General features: G+C 41.9%; 1 protein-coding gene across 1 annotated transcript in view; it reads left to right on the top strand.

Moving 5' to 3' along the window:
* Positions 1–24,891, top strand: part of NTN3 (netrin 3) — a 67,051-nt gene that overhangs the window by 33,164 nt on the left and 8,996 nt on the right. Inside the window, exons 3-5 of the mRNA XM_069734425.1 lie at positions 10,431–10,619; positions 19,613–19,762; positions 20,515–20,568. Of these exons, the coding sequence (XP_069590526.1) occupies positions 10,431–10,619; positions 19,613–19,762; positions 20,515–20,568 (393 nt within the window). The remainder of the gene's footprint in view (positions 1–10,430; positions 10,620–19,612; positions 19,763–20,514; positions 20,569–24,891) is intronic.

Here is a 24,891-nt window from a genome sequence, read left to right as displayed (position 1 = left end):
CATACAGTGCCATATTACTTTCCATATGGTGAATTATTACCCTCCATACAATGACTTAGTACCCTCCATACAGCACCATATAACCCTCGATATGGTGATTTATTACCCCCCATTCCAAGCCGTATTACCATCCATATTGCAACTTATTACCCTCCATAAAGCGCCATATCACCTCCCATACTGTACTGTATTACCCTCCATGTCGCGACTTATTACCATCCATACAGCACCATTGTATCCTTTATACCACGCCGTATTACCTTCCATACAGAGGCATATCACCTTCCTTACTGTGTTGTATTACCTTCCATATTGTAACTTATTACCTACCCTCCATACAGTGCCATTTTAACCTTCACACCAGGCCATATTACCTTCTATACAGCCTTATTTAATCTTTCATACCGCATCGTATTACCATCCACCAAGAATCATTTTACCCTTCATACCGCACCGTATTACCCTCCATACAACTTAATTTCACAATTCATACCACACCCTATTACCTTCCATAGAGTGCAATTTCACCGTTCATACTTCACCGTATTACGCAGTGCCATTTTACCCTTCATACTGCTCCGTGTTACCTTCCATACAGCATTATGTTACTCTTCATACGGCACCATTTTACCCTTCATACCACGCCATATTACCTTCTATGCAGTGTAATTTTATCCTTTGTACCACGCTGTATTACCTTCCATACATCGTTTTTCCCATCATACTGCGCCGTATTAACTTTCAAACAGCGCAATTATACCCTTCATACTGTGCAGTATTACCTTCCATACAGCGCCATTTTACCCTTCATATCGCGACATATTACCTTCCATAGAGTGCCATTTTATTGTTTATGCCATGCCATATTACCTTCCATACAATGTCAATTAACCCATCATACCATGCCATATTACCTTCCATAAAGGGCCATTTTATCCTTCATCCCGCGCTGTATTACCTTACATAAAACATAATTTTACCTTTCATACCGCGCCATATTTTTACGTACAGCACCATTTTATCCTTTATACTGTGTCATATTACCTTCCATACAATGCCATTTTACCATTCATACTGCGCCATATTACCTTCCAGAAAGCCCCATTTTATCCTTAATACCGCACCGTCTTACCTTCCATACAGCGCTGTATTACCTTCATATAGCACCCTTTTACTCTTCATACCCTGCTATTTTACCCTTCATACTGCGCCAAATTATCTTCCATAAAGTGCCATTTTCCCCTTTATACTGTGCTGCACTACCTTCCATACAGCGCCATCTCAGCCTTCATACCGCACTGTAGTACCTTCCATATAGCGCCCTTTTACCCTTCATATCGCGCCATTTTAAATTTCATACCGCACTGTATTACCTTCCATATAGCACCATTTTACCCTTCAAACCGTGCCGTATTACCTTCCATAGAGCGCCTTTTTACACTTCATACCGCACCATATTAGCTTCCATACAGCGCCATTTTATCCTTCATGCTGCTCCGCAGCACCTTCCATACAGTGCCATTTTATCCTTCATGCTGCGCCGCAGCACCTTCCATATAGTGCCATTTTATCCTTCATGCTGCGCCGCAGTACCTTCCATACGGCGCCATTTTATCCTTCATACTGCGCCGTAGCACCTTCCATACAGTGCCATTTTATCCTTCATGCTGCGCCGTAGCACCTTCCATACAGTGCCATTTTATCCTTCATGCTGCGCCGTAGCACCTTCCATACAGTGCCATTTTATCCTTCATGCTGCGCCGCAGCACCTTCCATACGGCGCCATTTTATCCTTCATACTGCGCCATAGTACCTTCCATACGGCGCCATTTTATCCTTCATACTGTGCCGTAGCACCTTCCATACAGCACCATTTTATCCATGCTGCGCCATAGTACCTTCCATACAGCGCCATTTTCCAGACTTACTTTTTTGTAGACGCAATGGCATGATTGCACTTGGTAACCAAGGTCCTAGGTACAGTAAGGCCCCACAGACGCCTTCATAAATGTGCAGGGTTATATGATAAGTCATTACTGGCTGGAAATGATGCACTGATGAAGCAATGATGAAGACCACCCAGCTTCAATCCTGTGAAGTAATACTAATAATGTCACTTTAGCCGCCCGCTTTATATTTTCTTCCTGTCACCCCCGGTTGTGCCGCGCTCTCGCAGTGGTGGACCTCATGACTGGACGGAGCGCCCCCTCTCCTTAATAAATTGCTCCTCTCTCAGGATGCTGTATTATTTCTCTGACATGTTAATGAATTTCACAGCATGTCTGGAAAAACTCGCACCTTTAGCTGAAGGTTTTCAGGAAGGTGGGGGAAGAGGGAAAGGGTGGGGGGCCTTGCAAGCTGAAGAAAATCTTGTTTTCATTATACCCTGCCCTAAAAAAAAAAAAAGTTAGCGAGGTGGAGATGGTCTGCAGAGTTTGGGCGGAGGGGGAGGTGTGGGCCCTCGCTGTTGGGTTTTATAAAGCACATGTGGCCTATGAAGCCATCAGGCCCCCAACAGCTGTAAAATGGTCTGAAATTAGAAATTACTTTCACAGGGCATGATAGATATAACAGCCTTGGCATACAATCTGGGCGAGCCACGTTGGGCCGGAGCGAGCCGCTGAGGTGCCACCCTGATCCTCAAAGGCCAGCCACCGACTCGGAACATTATTTTTTCCACGTCTTCCTATGTGCCCCCCTTCTTATTAATTCCACCGTGTCCTTAATGTCTAACATTGTGACCTCGGCAGCACCTGGCTCTGTGGGGTAGTGAGAACACCCAGCATCTGGAGTACAGATTGTTCCCGAAACCTGCAGCAGACTCCATATACAAACAGCCATTTACACCGGAGCAATACACAGACATGTATTATATGGCCCAATGAAAGCAAATCATTAGCAAGGAACATGCGTCTCTGCCTGGTACATATTATATCAGCGTTACCTGAACTGTGGATTTCCAATTATTGGAATATTACAACATCAATCAAGCCGGAGGTTGTAATTTTGCAATAGCTGGAGGATCAGACGATAGGAAACACTCTCCTATATTTTATCTGCTTTTTCAGTGTTTTACTTTGGTGATTTTTATTTGGGGAAACCGTAATCTGATTTTTTTTGTTGTTGTTGTTGAATTTTCTGGGGGAGTCTTTGCAAAAAAATTGCAAATTATCCCCTATTCCCTGGCTGATCGCTGCTGGGGCTTTCAAGGATCCTGAGAAGTGAGCTCAGTCTTGAAAGGAGGAGAGGTGAGCTTGGATCTCTGCTCCATTTTTTGTCTATGGGACATTCGGAGAAAGCCATGGCTATTTCCAGCCAGTCCCATTGACTTCCCCTAGAGATTGATGAAGACCAACCTCCATTAGGTCTGGCTTAGGAGCTGGAGTTTTGCTCCTGGTAGTGACCGGATAATGGGAAATCATTTTTAGGCATTTAATTGATGTATTTTAAAAATGTCATAATTTCAAGTATTTTTTATTTTTTTTTACAAGGGTTTTCTCAAAAGTTCAGGAAATTACTCTCTGATCGATGGGGGTGTCACTGATGGGACCCCAAAAGATCTGGAGCCTTGTCTCGAAGGGCGTGACAGTGCCCATGCTAGACCTCGGCTTCATTGAATGTAAATGGGACTGCTGGAAATCGGCGATCTTGGCATTTTATCAGCAGTCTCATTGACAATGAATGGAGTGGAGTTTGAGCATGCACAGCACACCTCACCTCTGTTCATGATCACTGTGTGCTCCAGTGGAAGGACCCCCAGCGATCAGTAATTTATCCCCTATCCTTTTGATGAGGAATAACTTACGATTTTGGAAATAAACCTTAAAACAGTAAATTATTGGGAACCTGAAGAATTATCATAGGTAGCTGCTGATAATAGGTTATGCTTAAAAATATAAATACATTGGGACCCATATCTGAGTTGAAAATGGGGCTCAAGCATCTCTCCATCCACTTTTGTAGGGTTCCCAAAAATTAAAAGTGTAAAAGTGATTAGCAATTTTTCACCATCCTACAGAAGTGAATGGAGAGAGCAGCACATGCGCAGCCATCTCTCTTCCCATCCCTGGCATACACAGAGTGCCCATGAAACCGGAGAACGCACACCAGGCTCACTTTGCAGAGGTTTGCAAAGAGCCGGCGGTGAAGCAGCTCTTGCAAATCATACTATCATTAATCAGGTCCCTGTGGGTGTGAGTAAGTCCTACAGAGACACAGATGCGCTTTGCATCCACCTTAACAGGAATCTGTCAGCAGGTTTTTGCTACATAATCTGAGAGCAGAATGATGTAAGGGCAGAGACACTTATTCCAGCGATCTGTCACTTACTGGGCTGTGTGCTGTTGTTTTAATGCAATCAGTGTTTTATTAGCAGGAAATTATCACTAGAAGACTAGGAGTCATGTGCCAGGCAGTCCAGCTAATCTGTGGAGCCACATATCAGGATTTGACTGGCGGAACGGAGATATAAAGCGTATTAGAAAATCGATCAGTTGGAAGGATTATATCTACACCGTGTGCAGAATTATTAGGCAAGTTGTATTTTAGAGGATTATTTTTATTATTGATCAACAACTATGTTCTCAATCAACCCAAAAGACTCAAATATCAAAGCTTAATATTTTTTGGAAGAAGGAGTGGTTTTTCTTTTAGATTTGGTTCTTAGGAGCATATCTGTTTGTGCAGGTAACTATTACTGTGCAGAATTATTAGGCAACTTAATAAAAACCAAATATATTCCCATCTCACTTGTTTATTTTCACCAGGTAAACCAATATAACTGCACAAAATTTAGAAATAAACATTTCTGGCATGCAAAAACAAAACCCCGAAAAATTAGTGACCAATATAGCCAGCATTCTTTATGATGACACTCAGCCGCCTCCATCCATAGATTCTGTCAGTTGCTTGATCTGTTTACGACCAACATTGTGTGCAGCAGCCACCACAGCCTCCAGACACTGCTCCGAGAGGTGGACTGTTTTCCCTCCCTGTAGATCTCACATTTTATGAGGGACCACAGGTTCTCTATGGGGTTCAGATCAGATCAGGCGAACAAGGGGCCATGTCATTATTTGTTCTTCTTTGAGACCTTTACTGGCCAGCCACACTGTGGAGTAGTTGGAGGCATGTGATGGAGCATTGTCCTGCATGGAAATCATGTTTTTCTTGAACGATGCCGACTTCTTCCTGCACCATTGCTTGAAGAAACTGTCTTCCAGAAACTAGCAGTAGGTCTGGGAGTTGAGCTTCACTCCATCCTCAACCCGAAAAGGTCCCACAAGTCCATCTTTGATGATCCCAGCCCATACCAGTCCCCATCTCCACCTTGCTGGCGTCTGAGTCGGAGTGGAGCTCTCTGCCCTTTACTGATCCAGCCTCTGTCCCATCCATCTGGCCCATCAAGAGTCACTGTCATTTCATCAGTCCATAAAACCTTTGAAAAGTCAGTCTTAAGATATTTCTTGGCCCAGTCTTGACGTTTTATCTTATGTTTCTTGTTCAGAGGTGGTCGTTTTTCAGCCTTCCTTACCTTGGCCGTGTCCCTGAGTATCGCACACCTTCTGCTTTTTGTTACTCCAGTAACATTGCAGCTCTGCAATATGGCAAAACTGGTGGCAAATGGCATCTTGGCAGCTTCACGCTTGATTTTCCTCAATTCATGGGCAGTTATTTTGCGCCTTTTTGCCCAACACGCTTCTTGCGACGCTGTTGGCTATTTGCCATGAAACGCTTGATTGTTCGGTGATCACGCTTCAAAAGTTTGGCAATTTCAAGACTGCTGCAACCCTCTGCAAGACATCTCACAATTTTGGACTTTTCAGAGCCGTCAAATCTCTCTTCTGACCCATTTTTCCAAAGGAAAGGAAGTTGCCTAATAATTATGCACACCTTATATAGGGGTTCTGATGTCATTAGCCAACACCCGTCCTCATTACAGAGATGCAAATCACCTGATTTACTTAATTGGTAGTTGGCTCTCAAGCCTGAACAGATTGGAGTAGGACAACATGTATAAAAAGTATCATGGGATCAAAAATACAACTTGCCTAATAATTCTGCACGCTGTGTAGTGGGAGATAATTTATCCTACATTTTATTTAAGGAAGGGGATGAGAATGGTAAAACTGGAAAGTGCACAATTATTTGCTGGGATTTCTGCACTGGGGCAGCAGGGTGGCACAGTGGTTAGCACAGCAGCCTTGCAGCACTGGGGTCCTGGGTTCATATCCCACCAAGGACAACATCTGCAAGGAGTTTGTATGTTCTCCCCGTGTTTGCGTGGGTTTCCTCCGGGTTCTCCGGTTTCCTCCCACATTCCAAAGACATACTGATAGGGAATCTAGATTGTGAGCCCCATCGGGGACAGTGATGATAATGTGTACAAAATGTAAAGCGCTGAGGAATAAGATAGCGCTATATAAGCAAAGCATAAGGGATGTTGTAAATCAACAAAACTATTGTTTGTGTGAATCATGTACACTAGTACAAAGAACATTAATAAATAGGGCCATAAATGAAGCAATATAATATATTTGCTGAACTAAGAAATTATTCATTGTTACTGAAGTTGTATCCTAAAATATCACCCTGTCCATATGGTGACCTGGTGGCTGCAGGCTGTAACAAAATAACAACAGCGACACCTGCTGGTTATATCGGGCCAGGAACACAAATACAGGGAGGGGTGCATGGATGGATGATAAATAAATAGACACATCAAAAGCTAGATATATATTTAGATGATAGAAAAATAGATTGTTGGGTAGGTAGAAGATAGATAAAATGTAAATAGATAAATCACTAGATAATGCGATAGTGGATTAAATACCGTAGATAATAATATAGTAGACAGATAAATAACGAGATAAATAGAAAGACAGATTTAGATAGATAATTAAATAGAGACAAAAATCAATGGACAATTAGATGATAAATAGACAAATATAAAGATAGATAATAGACAGAATCGATTGAGAGATAGATAGATAGATAGATAGATAGATAGATAGATAGATAGATAGATAGATAGATAGATAGAAAAAAAGAGTAAAAAGCAGCACCAGTAAGTATAGAGTGCAGGGCCTCATAGGCACATAGGTGGCTTAAGAAAGGTCCACACTTTTGTACCGAAATGTCACCACATGGGCTAATAAATAGAACATAGATTATATCTTTATATGGTGTGCTGCCTCAATTATTTGGGATAGATAGATAGATAGATAGATAGATAGATAGATAGATAGATAGATAGATAGATAGATAGATAGATAGATAGATAGATACACAGATAGAATTACAGATGGATACTGCACTTTTATTTGTCTGTAATGTTCTCAATTCTAATTTTCTCCCAATGACTTTATTTGGAGCACACACAATCCCAGAGGAAACTTTACTTGCAATAACATTGTGCAATGTGATTCAGCCCATAAATTTGCAGACACAGATCGCCCTCCGCACTGGAGGGGATACAGAGAAGGGCCCATGTTCCATATTTAGACCTTGGACAGAGATGCAGCTTGTTATCCTCCATCCGCATATAGACAGATAAAGGCTGTGTACACATGAATGGCAGCGCTCACAGCCACACACGCAGAAAGACATTTACACAGAGACAGGCGCACACAAACACAGGTGGACTGTGCCAAACACACACACGGACACACAGTCAGCGACAGGCTTGGCCATACACGCAGGGTGAGCTCTGACAGCTGTGTGTGAGTGATGGCCATACCTGCTGCCTGCACAAATATACTGCTGTGACAGATTTGTAGTGGACCTTTTGCAGCTAGGGAGAATTTAGAGACACATTTATGGCAGGAAAGGGGTTAACATGATCCTGTAAAAAAATCTTCAGGAGATAAAAAGCATTGCAGGTTTTTTGTAGTCCCTCTGCTACAAAGAAAACAGCTATGGCTACTAAATTTAACCAATGGCTACCTAAAGGTGGTCGCACACAAGATGAATGTTGGCTAAACTGGACGATACCAGAGGGACTGGCCACCTAGTATGTGTGTAGCGATGTCCTGACTTCTCCCCTACAACCCTGATGTTGGCTGGAAAGAAGGATCAGGCATGGGGAGTTTGGATGATGGATGAAGGACTGTGATCCCCTTTTTTAGGAATTAGTGAGGATAGTTGGAGAATACAACAGCCGTAGACTTATGTTGTGGGATCTCATGCGGACAGCAGATAGTTTGAAGATATGTATGGTAGTTCCTGTATAGACCATACATGTAAAACTATGGCCCGCGGGTCAAATCTGGCCCACAAGGTGATTAGTTTTGGCCCACGACGACGGCACCATCCCCCATTATACTGTATGGAGAACTATGTGGAGGCCATTATATTGTATGGAGAACTATGTGTGGTCTATTATTCTATGCAGGACTATGTGAGGCCCATTAAACTGTATGGAGGACCGTGTGGGGCCTAATATTCTATATGCAGGACTATGTGGGGCCCATTATACTGTATGGAGGACTATGTGAGGTCAATTATATTGTATGGAGGACCATGTGGGGTTTCTTATTCTGTATGGAGAACTATGTGGGGCCTATTATTCTATATGCAGGACTATGTGGGGCCCATTACACTGTATGGATGACTCTTGTGGGGCCCACTATACTGTATGAAGGACTATGTGGGGCTCATTATACTGTTTGGAGGACAAGGTGGTGCCCATTGTACTATATGGAGGACTATGTTGTGCCTATTACACTGTATGGAGGACAATGTGTGGCCCATTATACTGTATGGAGGACTATGTGTGGCCCATTATACTGTATGGAGGACTATGAGGGGCCCATTAGACTGTATGGAGGACAATGTGGGGCCCATTGTTCTATATGAAGGACTATGTGTGACCCATTATACTGTATGGAGGACAATGTGGGGCCCATTATACTGTATGGAGGACAATGTGGTGCCCATTGTACTATATGGAGGACTATGTGGTGCCCATTACACTGTATCTAGGACTATGTGTGGCCCTTATACTGTATGGAGGACTATGTGTGGCCCATTATACTGCATGGAGGACTATGAGGGGTCCATTATACTGTATGGAGGACAATGTGGGGCCATTGTACTATATGAAGGACTATGTGGGACCCATTATACTGTATGGAGGACTACGCGGGGCCCAGGTGCTGGAGGCTATGTGGGGATCATAGTTAGGGCATCATACCGTGTTGAGGTCACCATACTTTGCTGTGGGGGTACAGAAGGGTCATCACACCGTGCACATGTAGGTTACTGTGGAGGAATTCAATGTGGGGGTACCATACTGTGTTTGGGGGCCACTTTTATTGGCATCACACTTTATTATCTGTATTATTTATTAATTCAAGTTTTTTTTAAACCTCTGTTATTACATAATTAAATTAGGCTTTTACTGCTCTTACATAACATATTTTATTTCAGTCTATCACATCTGTGATTATGTGTTTATTTTTATTTTTTTACTGACATCTGTTAATTAAAATGTACTTTGTTCATAGGACAAGCCCTTTAAGTTTGCTTCCATATGAAAAAGGTTCATCGTTATATTTGACGATAAGGAAAAATTAGACCTTTTTTTGATAGATATCAAGGTTGGACATGACTTTGTCCAAGTTTTTTATTTCGACCCGCTGTGTGTTTGAGTTTGACACCCCTGCTTTAGACCTCTCTGTTTTGCCTATGTCAGTTCTGCCCCATGTTATTTGATTATGAAGTTAATAATTCTTTTTTGTCCTAAGTAGAGCAGTGTATTCTCCCCTAATCTGCTGATGATTCTGCTGGAAGCTGAAATCTACAATAGGGGTCCCATGGCTTTATCTCCACCCCACCTCCCCGAACCAATCGATCATTTACAGACCAATAGCAATGACTGTAGCAGTAATGGTCTATTAACACAGGATTCTGAGACTCTCCTTTTCAATAGCATCTGATGTAATGTTTAAGGTCTATGTAGGTGATAAGTATTTTAGGTTTGTATATCCTGATTGTAAAAAGGCTTATTTTGAGTATTCAATCAATATGCAGAATAGTTTCATATATCTGAGGTCAAACATTGAACAATAATAGTCTCCTTTCACCAATACACTTACTCTGTGCTGCAGAACCAAGCGCATCCACAAGGACAATGGCGGCACTATGCAGTTACTGGAGTGAACCAGTTGCGACCCTATCACTAAGTTGGGGCCCCTTCATTCAGATGAACAGTTAGACCCCACAAATTACATATTGGGCACCTAAGCTAAGCATAGCCTCCATGATCTACCCCACAAAGCCTCGAATATTGGACCAGGACCTATGTCATATGCGATAATATTGACTCTCGTTTTACTTTGAAACTTTTCAACTAAAAAAAAAAAAATCTCTGTTCCAAAAAGAAGTACTTTTTCTCTAACAATCCTTTCTCTTTTTTCATCTGTCCTCAGCTTGCTCCTGTAATCTGCACGCCCGAAGATGTCGCTTCAATATGGAACTATACAAGCTGTCAGGAAGGAAGAGTGGCGGCGTGTGCTTGAACTGCAGGCACAACACGGCGGGCAGGCACTGCCATTACTGCAAAGAGGGCTTCTACCGGGATGTCACCCGCCCCATAACTGACCGCAGAGCCTGTAAAGGTAAGATACGAGCCTACGTGGCTAAACAGTCTTCTACCGTTAATGCATATATTATCCTATATTTTCATCAGGCTGCAGGATAATCTGGACTGTCTCACTCAAAAGGTATCGGTTCTCTTTGTGGAGATCCAGGTTATGTAAAGAGTCTTCACAGTATGCAAATTAGCCTTTCTCCAGAAGGATTCCTGCTCTCGCAACTAAAAAGTAGCAAATGTTCAGAAGCAGCAGCATGGAAGACAATATTCAGCAGTACTGAGCAGTGTAGCTGTAAATCCAGCTCTGGGGGGTGGCGAGATAAAACACTTACTAGAAAACAGAGGTACGGATCTGAATATCTCTGTGCCTCTCTCACTCTGATCCCTCCTCTCTATTGTCGTCAATAGGAGGATTTAACCTGATCCCTCAGTGAGTGCACTATCCATCTTGTTTTGAGTTTTTCAGAGTAAATGAGGAGAAAGTGACTCATAGGAGGAGATAGCATACTTCTCTGATATGACAGATTACCTTTTTTCTATTTTCTTCTATTTATACGTTATGTTTCTTACTCTATATGGCATACTTGGGGTCACAAGACTGCCCGCTCCCGATGCCAGCACCAGAGAACCATAATAGTGGCACTGTGAGGGTTCACAAGTCTACAGTCACATATATTGCCTGCATACTCGAGCTCCAGGCCTGGACAATCCCTTTAAGGAGCCTAGAAACTCAACTAGCAATATCACCTAAACCGAAGACTCCCATTTCTTAACATACAGCCCCATTCCCTGATAAATTTATAAATCCAAGAGATTACAAAGAATGTGAAAAGTCATTGTCATGCAAGGTTTACTTGGTATATCAGAATTCCTAGACCTTGGAATGAACTTAGAGGGGCTGTCCATCTTTACGGACACTGATATATATATATATATATTTGTTATTATTATTTCACTTAAATGCATGTATTTTGGGTTAACAATCCTTTTTTTTTTTCAGTTTGGTGTCATCAAATATGCTCACTGATGGATTCTCAGTTAACCCATTTTGCAGCAATAGTCAGTGTAAGGCCACGTTCACACGTACAATAAATATTTGGTCACTATTTTACATCAGTATTTGCAAGCAAAAATCAGGAGTGGGACAACCAAAGGAAAAGTATAATAGAAAACTCGTCACCACTTATGTATTTTTCACCCACTCCTGGTTTGGGCTTTTAGAAATACTAATGATAAATCCTGAATGTGTGTGAACATAGCCTAACACTGAGGCTATAGAAGGCAAATGGTAAAACATTTTTTTAATAAGAACCCAATTACAAAAATTATTTTCAGCCAAAAAAAGTTTTAAAAAAATTGTCCCAAAAGTGGAAAATCTTTTTTTTGTTTTTTTGTTTTAATAGTACAACCAAAAATGAGGTTTATGAAAAATTCCACTGTATCTGCACTCACTACTGACACCTGGCACCGGGTGCGGTGCCAAAGCCAAGTGCAGTTAATGATGGAACAAGAGGCAATTATATTGTGATCACTGATCCCTGTGCCGCCCGCCTGCCCGCCAGGATATTGCACATGCCTCCTGTACACTCTCCTAATTGGCACCTGTGCATTGATTAAGCCTCCCCCTAGTGGGATCGTATATTTATTTTTTTTTCTTGCGCCTTCGTTCCATGTTGCCCCCCTAAATTCAGCCTGCGCACCTCTATTCTCTATATTCCTGAACTTTGCATTTTTCCTTGTAGCTTCCTAACACGTTTCTTTTTCCACAGTTAAAATAAAAAATAAAATAAAAAAAAAAGAAATCCTGGAAAGAATTTCCCTCTCGCTTTTTTCCTGTCCCATAACAAGGTGGCAATTAGTTTCTCCTAATAATGAGCCCTAACGTGCCCCCTCCCCCCTCCGCCTTTTCTTTTGCCAGTTTGCTATTGGATAAATGACTCTACCAGCTGTGAGTTTCCCCATTTGGGTTAAATTCCTCCCATTTTTCACACGGAAAATACAGCGCCGTCTTTTTAAACAGCTGCAGCTGAGGTAGCCGCTGCGAGGGGGTTTACAGACAGCTGTTTAGAGGGGCTCCTCCTTCCTAATACTTCTCTATACAATGCTCGCTGCAAAAAATAAAGCATTTACTTAACGCTAGCATTAAACTGAGTGAATGTAATTATTATTTATTATTATTAATTGTTATAGCGCCATTTATTCCATGGCGCTTTACATGTGAGGAGGGGTATACATAATAAAAACAAGTACAATAACGTTAAACAATACAAGTCATAACTGGTACAGGAGGAGAGAGGACCCTGCCCGCGAGGGCTCACAATCTACAAGGGATGGGTGAGGATACAGTAGGTGAGGGTAGAGCTGGTCGTGCAGCGGTTTGGTGCATCGGTGGTTACTGTAAGTTGTAGGCTTGTCGGAAGAAATAGGTCTATAGGTTCTTTTTGAAGGTTTCGATGGTAGGTGAGAGTTTGATGTGTTGTGGTAGACAGTTCTAAAGTAGGGGGAGAAATCTTGTATACGATTTTGGGAAGAGGAGATAAGAGGGGAGTAGAGAAAGAGATCTTGTGAGGATCAGAGGTTGCGTGCAGGTAAGTCACAGATGTATGGAGGAGACAGGTTGTGGATGGCTTTGTATATCATGGTTGGGGTTTTGTACTGGAGTCTCTGGGTAATGGGGAGCCAGTGAAGGGATTGACAGAGGGGAGAGGCCAGGGAATAGCAGGGGGACAGGTGGATTAGTCGGGCAGCAGAGTTTAGAATAGATTTGAAAGGTGTGAGAGTGTTAGGAGGGAGGCCACAAAACAGGAGGTTGCAGTAGTTGAAGCGGGAGATGATTAGGGCATAGATTAAGGGTTTTTGCAGATTCTTGATTAATGAATGTGCGGATCTGGGAAATATATTTGAGTTGGAGTCGGCAGGAAGTGTAAAGGGCTTGGATATGCGGTTTGAAGGAGAGTCCAGGGTTACCCCAAGGCAGTGAGCTAGAGGGACTGGGGAGAGTGGACAGCCATTGGCTTTAATGGATAGGTCTTGTTGGGGGGGGGTCAAGTGAAAATGGGGGAAAGATGATGAATTCTGTTTTATCCATATTATTTTTAGAAATCTAGCAGAGAAGGATGAAACAGCAGACAGACATTGTGGGATTGATGATAATTGAAAGAAAAGACCCCCTATATGTGCCTAAAGGGGTGTAATTTTTTAAAAAAAAATGTTTTAGATAAAACTTCTTCCATACTATAAAACTCAAAAGTAGGGACATTATTGGGTCATTCCTCGTATAGGCGGAAATAAGCGCTGTCCACTCAAAATCTGAAGAAGAAAAAATTTCAGGCAAAAAATTTTTCTCGGGATACTTCAGGAAGAGAAAAACTCAAAAAATAGATTCTCAAAGAGGTTTCTGCTTAAAAAAACTAGTCTTTTTTTGTGTGTGTGTAAAAGAAAAAACTTCACATAGAAAAAAGGCTGTATTCAAACTGAGTTTTTAGAACAGAAACGGTCCAAATTCTCCTCGAAAACTAAAAAATCTAAGGCCCTTGATTCATCACAGTGTTTACTCCAGCTTTCTGGTGCAAAATACTTTGAAGTGTCGAAAAAATTTGGTGCAACTCAAAGTTGCTCAGAAATTTTGCAACTTTTGCCGTTTTTGGCCAGCCAAAGTGGGAGAAGCATGGGTGGGCCACGGAGTGGCGAGGTCTGCTCGGCAAACTCTTAGTAGCGTTATGCCTCTTTAGTGGCATAACTTATGCCAGAAATGTGCTCCAGTCCCTGACTGGGGTAACATTTGTGGCAAGGCACATGCTGGCTGTAAAGTGGGCATCTTAATTGATCAGGTGCATCTTACTCCAGCGGTCCCGTTCATTAAGGGTAGCACAGAAACTCACCTGAAAAAGAACGGAAAAAATGCTAAAAAGATTGAACATATGCACTGAAATGTCTAAACGTCTTGCAGTGCACATGTCCAGTTTTTTTAGCTTCTTTTAACTACTTCAGTCTTCGAAAGCTGTGAAGCGGCTGTAAGAAGTGACAGTTCCTCAGGCGACATCCATTTGGAAGCCACTCAATATTTTATGCAAGCAATTAAAAAAAAAAGACCATTGTGGCAAAGCTGATGCATAAAGGACTAAAAAGACGCCAAATAAGTTGCTTCAGGAAGAATATCGCTGAGGTTGTAATGAAGCATCTTCCTGCAGCAAAAGCACAGTGGTGTCTAAAAGACAAGTGTGCACATATCCTACGACTCCGTTCCTATGATGAGTTTTTGTGGAGTTTTTTATGCTGAGTGTTTTTGAAAAAATGCGAGTGCAGAAAATCTGCAACATCAAAAGCTCATTGTGGGAACGAAGCTTAGCTACGTTCACATTTGCGTTGCGCGCCGCTGCGTCGGCGACGCAACGCACAACGCAAATAAAAACGCACCAAAATGCACGCAAAAATGCTGCGTTTTGCGACGCATGCATCCTTTTTTGCCGAAATTTGGACGCAAGAAAAATGCAACTTGTTGCATTTTCTGCGCCCGACGCTTGCGGCAAAAAAAACGCATGTGTCGCACAACGCAGCACAACGCATGTCCATGCGTCCCCCATGTTAAATATAGGGGCGCATGACGCATGCGTCGCCGCTGCATCCCCCGACGCAAACACGCAAAACGCTAATGTGAACGTAGAGACCGACATGTAAAACACCAGTCTTAATTAACTGGTTACCATGTTTTAAGTTTTTGAGGAAGATTTGAAGAGTTTGTGTTCCTAAAACGACTCAAAACCTCAGTGTAAATAGACCCTTGGGGTTTATTACAACATTTTTTTCAGGTGATCAAAAACAATGAGTTTTTCCAAACAGAAAAAAAAAACTCTTCAGGAAACACAGGCTTTTTATTTTATATCCTGAAATGTTTTTGTTAATATTTTCCGAAGTATTTTGTTTAAGTTTTTCTGTGGGGTTTTCTGATTTTATTTTGAGCGTTTTTAGCATTTTTTTTGGGTGCGATTTCCTATTAATATTTGAATCAATAAAATACTAATATTTTGTGGGTTTTGGGGAGTTGAAAATAGTTACAAAAGACTCCAATAGACACCCGGGCATCTTCTGGGCATTTTTTAAAAGCCTTCCGGTTGGCTTATATTGTAAAGTATGAAGCGTCATTTAAGCAGAAAAAGAAGAATGGTTGGGTCATTTTGTTCACGTTTTAAAAAGACGCTCAAAATCCTGAACATGTGCACAGCAAAAGCATTTTTCAAAAGAAATGAACATACTTTTCTGCCGAGTTTTTAGAGCAGAAATGCTCCAAAAACCACAAGGAGTTTTGGAGAATTGGAGAGTTTCTGCTTAAAAAAACGCAGCAAAATAACCCAGCGTGAACACACCCTTAGGGTATGTGTATACTAACTTTTTTGAGAAGGTCAAAAACAACAAGTTATTTTAGTGCAAATCCCTCCAGGAAGCACTTCTTCTTTTGGAAATTTTTAAAAGAGTTTTTCTTTACCATGAAATGGTTTTGGAGCGTTGGAAAAGTTCACCCCCCCCAAAAAAAAAGACCCTTTTTGCAATTTTTTTGATTGGACAGTGCCTCGTTTGGAGCAGATTTCCATCAGGAGCTACTTCAGAGGAGAGACATGCACTTTCTTTTTTTTTCCAATTTGCTATTTTTATCAAGACCCCAAGAAGGGAAAAAAAATACACAAAAAACGGAACATATGAACAGCAAAGTGGTTTCACGATAGAAATTAATAGAAAGAACTTTACAAACGTTTTAAGCGATTTATTCGTCTTGTTTTTTTTTTTTAGAGCAGACCTACTCCAAAAACTGCTTAAAAAATTCCATCTGCTCATTCCCTTAAGGAAGCACTCCTCCTCCTCCATTCAAAGATTTTATCCTGTTAATATATTGCAATCATCATATTATATAGCACAGTGTACTTACAATTGCTCATTTTGCCTTTCTACCCAGCTAATTCTCCTCTTTTATCTGCTCTATGTAGAAACAGAAAGTCTCTTTTCCCTTTTCCTGCATTTATCATCCCCTTCTTCAACTCCTGACCCACCTGCTCCCTCCTCCCCCCTGCCAGGGACTTTTGCAGTGACTCATGACTCATTCAGGGAAAATTGACCTCCTGTTTCTACGTAGAGCTTACAAGGATTCACTTGCCAGTTTTTAATCACGTGATGTCATAGACCCAAATCTCAGGAAATCTATGGATTTAAAAAAAAAAGTCTGAACACTCAGGGAGGAGTGGGAAAACAATAAGAGCAAAAACTGGTCAATTTTGGCCTAGTGATATGTCCTCCTAAAAGCCACAAGGAGCTTTCCCTCTGTTCTTGTCTCATTTAATCTCTCGGTCTCTGTGATTCTCAGGTGGACCGGACACTGGGCGAGGCAGCAGCCCCATAGCGCACAGCTGTTGTATATGTTTCCATGCACATCATTAGTCCCTTTAGGCTTCATGCAGATAATCCAAAGTTGGAAATTATTCTCTTCCAATGACCTTAATCAAATACTCTATGCCTGTGAATGGAAATATTCGGAGACCTGACTACTCTGTGTATCTTACGCTTGCATTACTACAGTTTAGGTAATCAGGAGCGTTCTGCTGAGCTTAGCCATCACTTAGCTCCTTTAGGACGCGGACAATTTTTACAATTTTGTTTTTTCCTACCCTTCTTCCACAAATCATAATTTTTTTACCCATCCGCGGACATAGCACTACGAGAACTTGTTTTTTTTGGGGTTTTTTTCAGGATGAGTTGTAGCTTATAATGACAATATTAATTTTACGATTTAATGTGCTGAAAAATGGGAGAAATAATTAAAGTAGTTTAAAATGGTAAAAAAAAAAACAGTTTTGGTATACAATTTTGAGGTCCATACGAAATTTTGCATTTTTTTTGCATTTTTTAGGAGACGAGCAGAGGGGGAAAGTGTCAGTTTGGGCATTTTTATTTTTTTGTCTTTACATTGACTTATGGGATAAATAATTTTATATTTTGATAGATCAGACTATGCCGCAATACCAAATATGCTTATTTATTGTATTTTTTATTGTTAAATAGGGGGGGGGGGGGGGGGAATATACATTTTTTTTATATATTTTTCCATTTTTTTTTTTGCTTTACACTGTATTTTTAGTCTCCATAGAGGCCATGAAACTACATTTGTTTGATCGAATGTACAATATACTGCAAGTACACAGGGAAATTCACTGTTATGACTGGGCTTCAGAAGGAGCACCAAGATAGCGGCAACAAGGGGTTGTCCAAGCATTGACTTCAAGGCTGCAGTTACTCTATGTGACTGCAGACTTGTGAATCCACACAGCATGCACAGCACTTGCTGTCAGGATTCCCAGGTGCCGACTCCAGGAGCGGGCAGGCGTCATGGCTGCATTTATGCGATTTGTCATGTGCCAACCAAACGTGTGCAGGCTGGACATGTCTAGTTGGAATGTGACCGGGAGTATGCAAATTACATACTTGCAGTCACATAATTGCCCGCTCCCAGTGCTGGCACTGGAGAATGCGGACAGCGCGCACTCTGCATGCTCTGAGGATTCACAAGTCTGCAGTCAAATGGAGTGACTGCAGATTGCATCCAAAGTATGGACAATCCCTTTAAGTAAGCTCCCTGATCCTATGGCAACCCATTGGCAACTTTGGGAGGTGTGGGGGTGGCATGGGCACTGAACGGTCACGGGACCGGGATTGTGCATGATCATACTTCTTTCAACTGATACAAATTGCCTGCTACATACAACTGCTCTCTGGCCTGAAAGGGGACGCTGCGCTATGACGTCCATATGCCCTAACAAGGCACACGGACTACGATTGTCTTCATGTGATAATTTCTGGACCATAAAGGCAGATGTTTTTCTTAAAGCCCAACTGCAAAGTGTCAGAGGTTAAATCCCACAGACAGAAAGTACAATGTTATTGCTATTGTCCAATTATCGGTCGCTGAGCTAAGCTCCTTTAATAACTGGGAAGACGCCCACTGGAACAAGAAACTGCAACCGCAGCTCTATTAACTCATTACAAAATTATAGCTTTGCAATAAAGGAGCTGGCTGACGTCTCATATGTGTTACCTTCTTGTGGGATGGATCCCACGAGTCCCTTCATTATGCTCTCTTCCTCTTCATATACCTGGGATATTAATGATGCAGAAGGGTGAAATTCCCTACAACTACATTTTACCACCCCCCACCTCATATAATGAGGATATAATTTCATCATTCAAGAATGAATACCCCCCCCACCATCCACTACCCGTCCAACGCCTGGGTATTGGAGTAGGTTGTCTTGTTAATATTCCCAGCATGTTTTATGGTTTATGGAAGCCTTGTAGTGGTTTCAACTCTATATTTAAGGACTTATCTAATGGAAACACACATCGGGGTTGTCATTAAAGGAACACAGAAAATATTTTAGCATTTCAACACCATTGAAAATTTCAAGGGAAATCACTTGTGGTAAAATCTATGAACTGTTAGAACATCTCTAACCATCTTTTTCTTCAATACAATTATGCCTGGAGGTAAAGCTAGGAAATGCAAAGATGGGACTGGGCCCAGGGTGGGAAGAACTCAAGCATTATTAAAGGGGTTCTCTGCACTTCTTATTATTTTCAAAAATAGATGGATCTTTAGTGCTATAGCTCGTTACTTACCGTAGGTTATCGGCCACCTGTGCAGGCTATCAGAAGTAGTCGGTCTCCTAGGCAAGGAGAGCTCTTGGGTAAAGCTCTGAAGCTGCCCTTTCCTGATGATGCACAGGCAAAGATGCCTGCGGTGCAACCATGTTGCTGATCTGAACAACTGTCAATTATCTGGAGTACTGCCTTCCCCAGCAAGCAAGAAACCAGGGAAGAGGTGTGCTCCTGAAAACAAAAAATGTGATGAACCCTTTAAGTGAGGGCCGATGCACCCAACAATTTTTGCCTAGGATAAAGCCATCTCTTCATAAATTATTTTTTTTTAGGAGATTTGATTATGAGTAGTCATTGGCTTTATTGTTTCTTCTCTTCCAGCCTGTGACTGTCATCCAGTTGGGGCAGCAGGAAAGACCTGCAACCAGACAACCGGACAATGCCCGTGTAAAGATGGTGTCACTGGTCTAACATGTAATCGATGCGCCAAGGGATATCAACAAAGCCGATCTCCTATTGCTCCATGCATCAGTAAGTAGCTTAAAGGAACAGTTCCTTTATTAAAGGGGTACTCCTATCTTGTAAAGTGATGGCATATTGCCATAAAATTGGTCTGACCTCTGGAACCTACACTGGTTCTGAGAATGAAGGGGCTGAAGTGTTGTGATGCCATTCCTAGCACTATACACTGGGCTACAAAGCGCCCCCAGAGCGGTTCCCTTCACATGCTAAATGTAAATGTTATTCTGCCTTATTTCCACTATGGATTTTGTACCTAAAGTTTAAAAAAAAACCCATAAAACAAGAAAATCCCATTCAGTTTAAAGATGTAATGCGTCAATAAATGTTGTGTGTAACCTACAGATTTTGGGTCTTTTTACTTCCTGCTTGTTGCGTGGATTCTTCCAGGGTGATATAAAAGCTGAACTCTTTACCTTCAGTCTCATCCCTCCTCTCTTATATGAAAATCTGAGCAAGAGGCTGCAGCCGCATCTCCCTCCTCCCCATCTTCTATGGAATTTACACTAGATAGATTTCTGAAGGTTGTTCACCATTGACTGACAACTTACAGCTAATAATTTCCTATAGCGGGCAATATTCTGAGTTTTTTTCTTTTACTACAACTAGGATTGCTGTTTGGGATAACTTTTAAGAAAATGACTTTGTTCCTCTAGGGTTTTACTCCTAATACCTGACTGTATGGACTCTGATATTTGCCGCATTTCATCTTCTCACATTGCATAAATAAATGTCATCTTTCCTTATTTTTTCTCACCTTTCAGAAATCCCGGCAGTGGTCCCTACTCCAGCCCTCACTAGCACAGAGGAGCCAGCTGGTAAGTCTTACAATCTGCAGGATAAAGAAGTTGGGGCGGTATTCTAGATAGTGACCCAAAAGTAAATCAAATTAGCGTTGTTGCCAGTTCATCTTGTTGGGAGGAAAATGGTGGATGCCAGACGTTTAAAGAGTGCATCAAAACACTGGGAATTTTTCCCTGCTTTTCGAGACAAGCTGTTCAGAGACAAGTTTTCCAGGCTCATCGCCAGAGAATATGCCAGGCCGCAGGGGGTGGGAGCATGCAAAGCAATGGGTTAACTCGTCCTGGCCCCTCTCCCAAATATAATAAAAACTAGAAATGAAGAAGGAAGGAAAGGACACTTAGTTCAAGGGGAGGGTGACTAAATGTCAGAAGAAGGAAAACAATAGTCATCTTACAGGGATTTTTGCAGAAGTTTTGCATTATTCCCTGCATCAGTCATGTGAGGACAGTTATGACAGTGATGTATTTACCAAGCTGCAGAAATCCAGGAGATTGAAGGGGAGAAAGTTCAGGGGCGGCAGAAAGGGATAATCTAAAGAAATAAGTCAGCGAGGACAATCGTAAAAAATAGTGGGAAAACAGAAACGATGCACAGATTAAAACACGATGGGCTGAATTTACCATAGTGGAGGATGAAGAAGGAAGGGAAATAGGGATGTAAGCACTTATAAAAAAAAAATGGGTCCAGAAACGGCACCACTCAGATTTATGGTATTGCAGCTCATTGCCATATATTTAAAGGGGTATTCCAATCTACAATAATGATCAATGTATAGGCTGTAATTTTTAGATCATAGTGGGACCCCCTATTATTCCCAAAATTGGGGTCTGATGTCCACTGTCTTCTTCTAGTTCTCCCCTGGACACAAGACTGCAGCCAGGAGGAATTGAGAATAGCAGCCAGTTGAGCATTTATCCTGCTTCTATTGCACTGACGATAGGTAATAATAATAATTTTTATTATTATTATTTATTATATAGGTGATAATTTTTGCAGACTGGAATACCCTTTTAAACTGAAACGGTCAGCAGATTTTTACTATGAGGGGCTGACTGCCTGATTTCCAGTGATGTGTTTCTTACTAGGATTTGTGTTGCTGTTTAATTAAAATCAATGTTTTATCAGCAGGATATTATCGCTACAGGACTAGGTGTCATGTGCCATGTAGTCCTCCTGCTCTGTGTAACCCCGCCCCCCACCACTGATTGGCAGCTTACTGACAATATACAGTGGACACAGAAAGCAGCCAATCAGTGATGTGGGCGGGGTTACACAGGTCTCAGCTTTCGGAGCTCTGCTAGATCTGCAGCAGGGGAAGCAGCGATTGGATCAAAATGACAGCAAGCAGCCCAGTAAGTGATACACCGCTGGAATCAGGATCTCTGCCTCTACATGATGCTGCTCTCAGATTACATAAAACCTGCTGATATAATATTATATATCAATTGCAGAGTATAAAACACACACTTTTAAATGGGAATTAGGGATACAAGAGATTATGTACCGCTCACAAATAATGTATGGATTTATACTGTGAATGTCAATGGCCAAGTAAATGACCTATTGTAGCATGGAGTGTCAAGTAAATAATTCTCCCCCAAAAAACAATATATTAAAATCTCCACAAGAAAAACAATCAATGTGCAATACCAGTATTGGTGGTGGAACAGGGACATTTGTCCTTGTGGGGTTCACTTATGTAGTGCTTTGCAGCTCAACTGGTCTAATAATGTGGACATCAATGATAAGTTGTAAGCTGGCATGGTGCACTACACGTATCTGTAGTGTGAATGGTGCTCTATACAGGCCGCATACGCGTGCATCTATAACACTAAGCAGCCGCTAAAAAATGGCAAAATAATCCCTTACTCACCTTCCCCGGGGTCCAGTGATGCCTCTCCAGTTTTTGTTGATTAGCTGCAGCGGCGTTTTGTTTCCGTTGCAATCCAGATTAGCTGCAGCGGCGTTTTGTTTCCGTTGCAATCCATCGCTGGGCTCAGCGGCTCATGCCACCTACATCAGCAGATATGCCATGCTGAGCTCAGTGATTGGCTGCAGAGCTTTCAATGGAACAACACCATTGCTGCCAATCAACAAAGACCTGAGCAGCATAGATCTTAACAGCTCATTTACATATTAAGAAAAACGTGGATTTCTCTGGAATAAGACATCAGATCGCAGATATCAAGGTGTCATTTTATTCAGCTTCCTATGACCTACGTTGCCCATGCAGACGCCTTAGGAGGGTTCATCTTACTGACGGATGCCCTTTAAAGGTGACCATACACTGAAGATAGAAGTAGGTTCAACATTTTTTCTTCTTGAACCCCCAATAAAAATGCACGCATGCACGCCTCTACAGAGCATGCGTGTGTTCCAAATAGAGAGAGGCGAATAATCTTGCTTTTAGACACTTCTGATAGCGGCTTTAGAACAAAAGGATTAGGCATATTGACATACAGCTGCCCCATCCTTCCTAGGCCAGTTTCAAACATCTGTTCTTGCATCGGAAAACCTGGATTGACCTCCGAATTTACTCTCCTGAGATAACTGCTTCATAGGCAGAGACCAAGAGGTACATGGACTGAAAAGGATCTGTGTATATGAGCAGCGTGAAAAGGGCCTTTTAGAATAACAATGGTATGTGACATCATAGTACGGACATTTTCTTTTTGAATTTTGCCCATGTTTTTATTGGCGCAGTACAAGTGGGTATACTGTGCAGCCAGTGCATAGGCAGATAGACGTCTGGTGCTGAAGGGTTAAGAAAAGCACTAGTGGGTCTGTGGGGTAGTCACGGCCCACGTGTGGTTGGATGCTGGAGTACCGTGTACCCATTGCTCTCTCATGATCGGTCTGAGGATCAGGGAGGGGAAGTGGCTGCTGGTCAGAAATCTTACACAGAACATTCTTGTGGTCGGGATAAGTTAACCCCATCACTACCAGGCCTTCTGCGAGCTTCCACTGTAATTATGTGTATGTATAGGGGTCTTTCCTCCATAATTTACTATATTCAGCAGATTTCTAGCAATACCGAAATATCCAGCTCTCAGATATCAGCATAGCAAAACTTCTTGAACGCTCACTCCTTTTTACTTAGCACAGAGACCGAAGACCACCATGACAGATACCACCAGTATGCAGCACTCCTCAGTACTCAGCTCTCCAGCATTCACTCCATGATCATTTATTGGGATCGTTTTCTTACTAATTTTTTTTTTTTTTTTTTACTAAATTTCCCTCTTCTAGTTGTAATAATTACATTTTTCATGAATAATAAAAAAAAGAGTGAATACTAAACCGAACGCTCAATATAGGGCTGCCTTGCAAGAATATGTTGACAATGTAAAACTGGTGGTGGTCCCACATCTGTGACCCCACTAATCTCTAAAAGGGGCAGAATTGGATGGATGACTGACCATCAGTCAGACCCCAACGATCGGTGACATGCTGTCAGTACCTTTAGTTACACAACCCCTTTAATAGATCATTCTCATAAACAACCTATAAAGCAGATGCGGCTGATGCAGCAATACGGCGGCAAGGTGAGGCATCAGCCCAGGATCACGGTTCCATCTACCTCCGAGAGGGGTCCGCTCCCCCTCCTCCGTCCTGCAGTCAGGGTGGAGGCCTGGTCGGCTCTGTTTGCGTTGACATTTTTGAGAAGTTCTCCCCTCATTTTCTGAAACAAAATCTCCCAGCGGAAATAATGATACTGTTAACCCCTTGGTCAACGCAGGAAAGTGAAGCTAGAACTAGCTATAAACTAAAAGTCAAAATCTCAGCAAGGGTGCAGTAACATACCAAAAAGAGGGGGAAGCAACCTGCGCCTTGGCACGGTCCTGACTGCAGGAGACTTTGCAGAAAATACCAAGACAAAAATGACATTTTCTTTTTCATCTAACACCAACACATTCCGTACCTATGTACAGAGATGGCCATCACCCACATCAGTCACTCTCCCCATTGGAGTTCACAATTTCAATTCAGAATTAATCTGTTAGTAAAGCATAAGATGAAACCCACAAAAACACGGGGAGAATGTGCAAACGCCAAGCAGAAGAGGTCCTTGCTCCGAATTGACTCCAGGTCTGCATAATAAATGTATCAGAAGATGATCTGCCGCAACAGTCATCACTCTGATCATAGAAGAAGACATTTATGTCCATTACATTGGTCCGACCCAATAACCTTTAATATAAGTTATACAAGTCCTAAATGAAAGAAAACTTGTGTGAAAGATGCGGCAGAATACGTCATCACGGTTGTTAATATGGGGAGTAAGATCTTCAATTGATGTAAATATTGTATTCTCTGAAGCCACAATTTGAGTTTAG

The sequence above is a fragment of the Ranitomeya imitator genome, chromosome 7 (genome assembly GCF_032444005.1).
Source record: "Ranitomeya imitator isolate aRanImi1 chromosome 7, aRanImi1.pri, whole genome shotgun sequence".
Lineage (NCBI taxonomy): Eukaryota > Metazoa > Chordata > Amphibia > Anura > Dendrobatidae > Ranitomeya > Ranitomeya imitator.
This window is presented reverse-complemented; position numbering and strand designations above follow the sequence as displayed.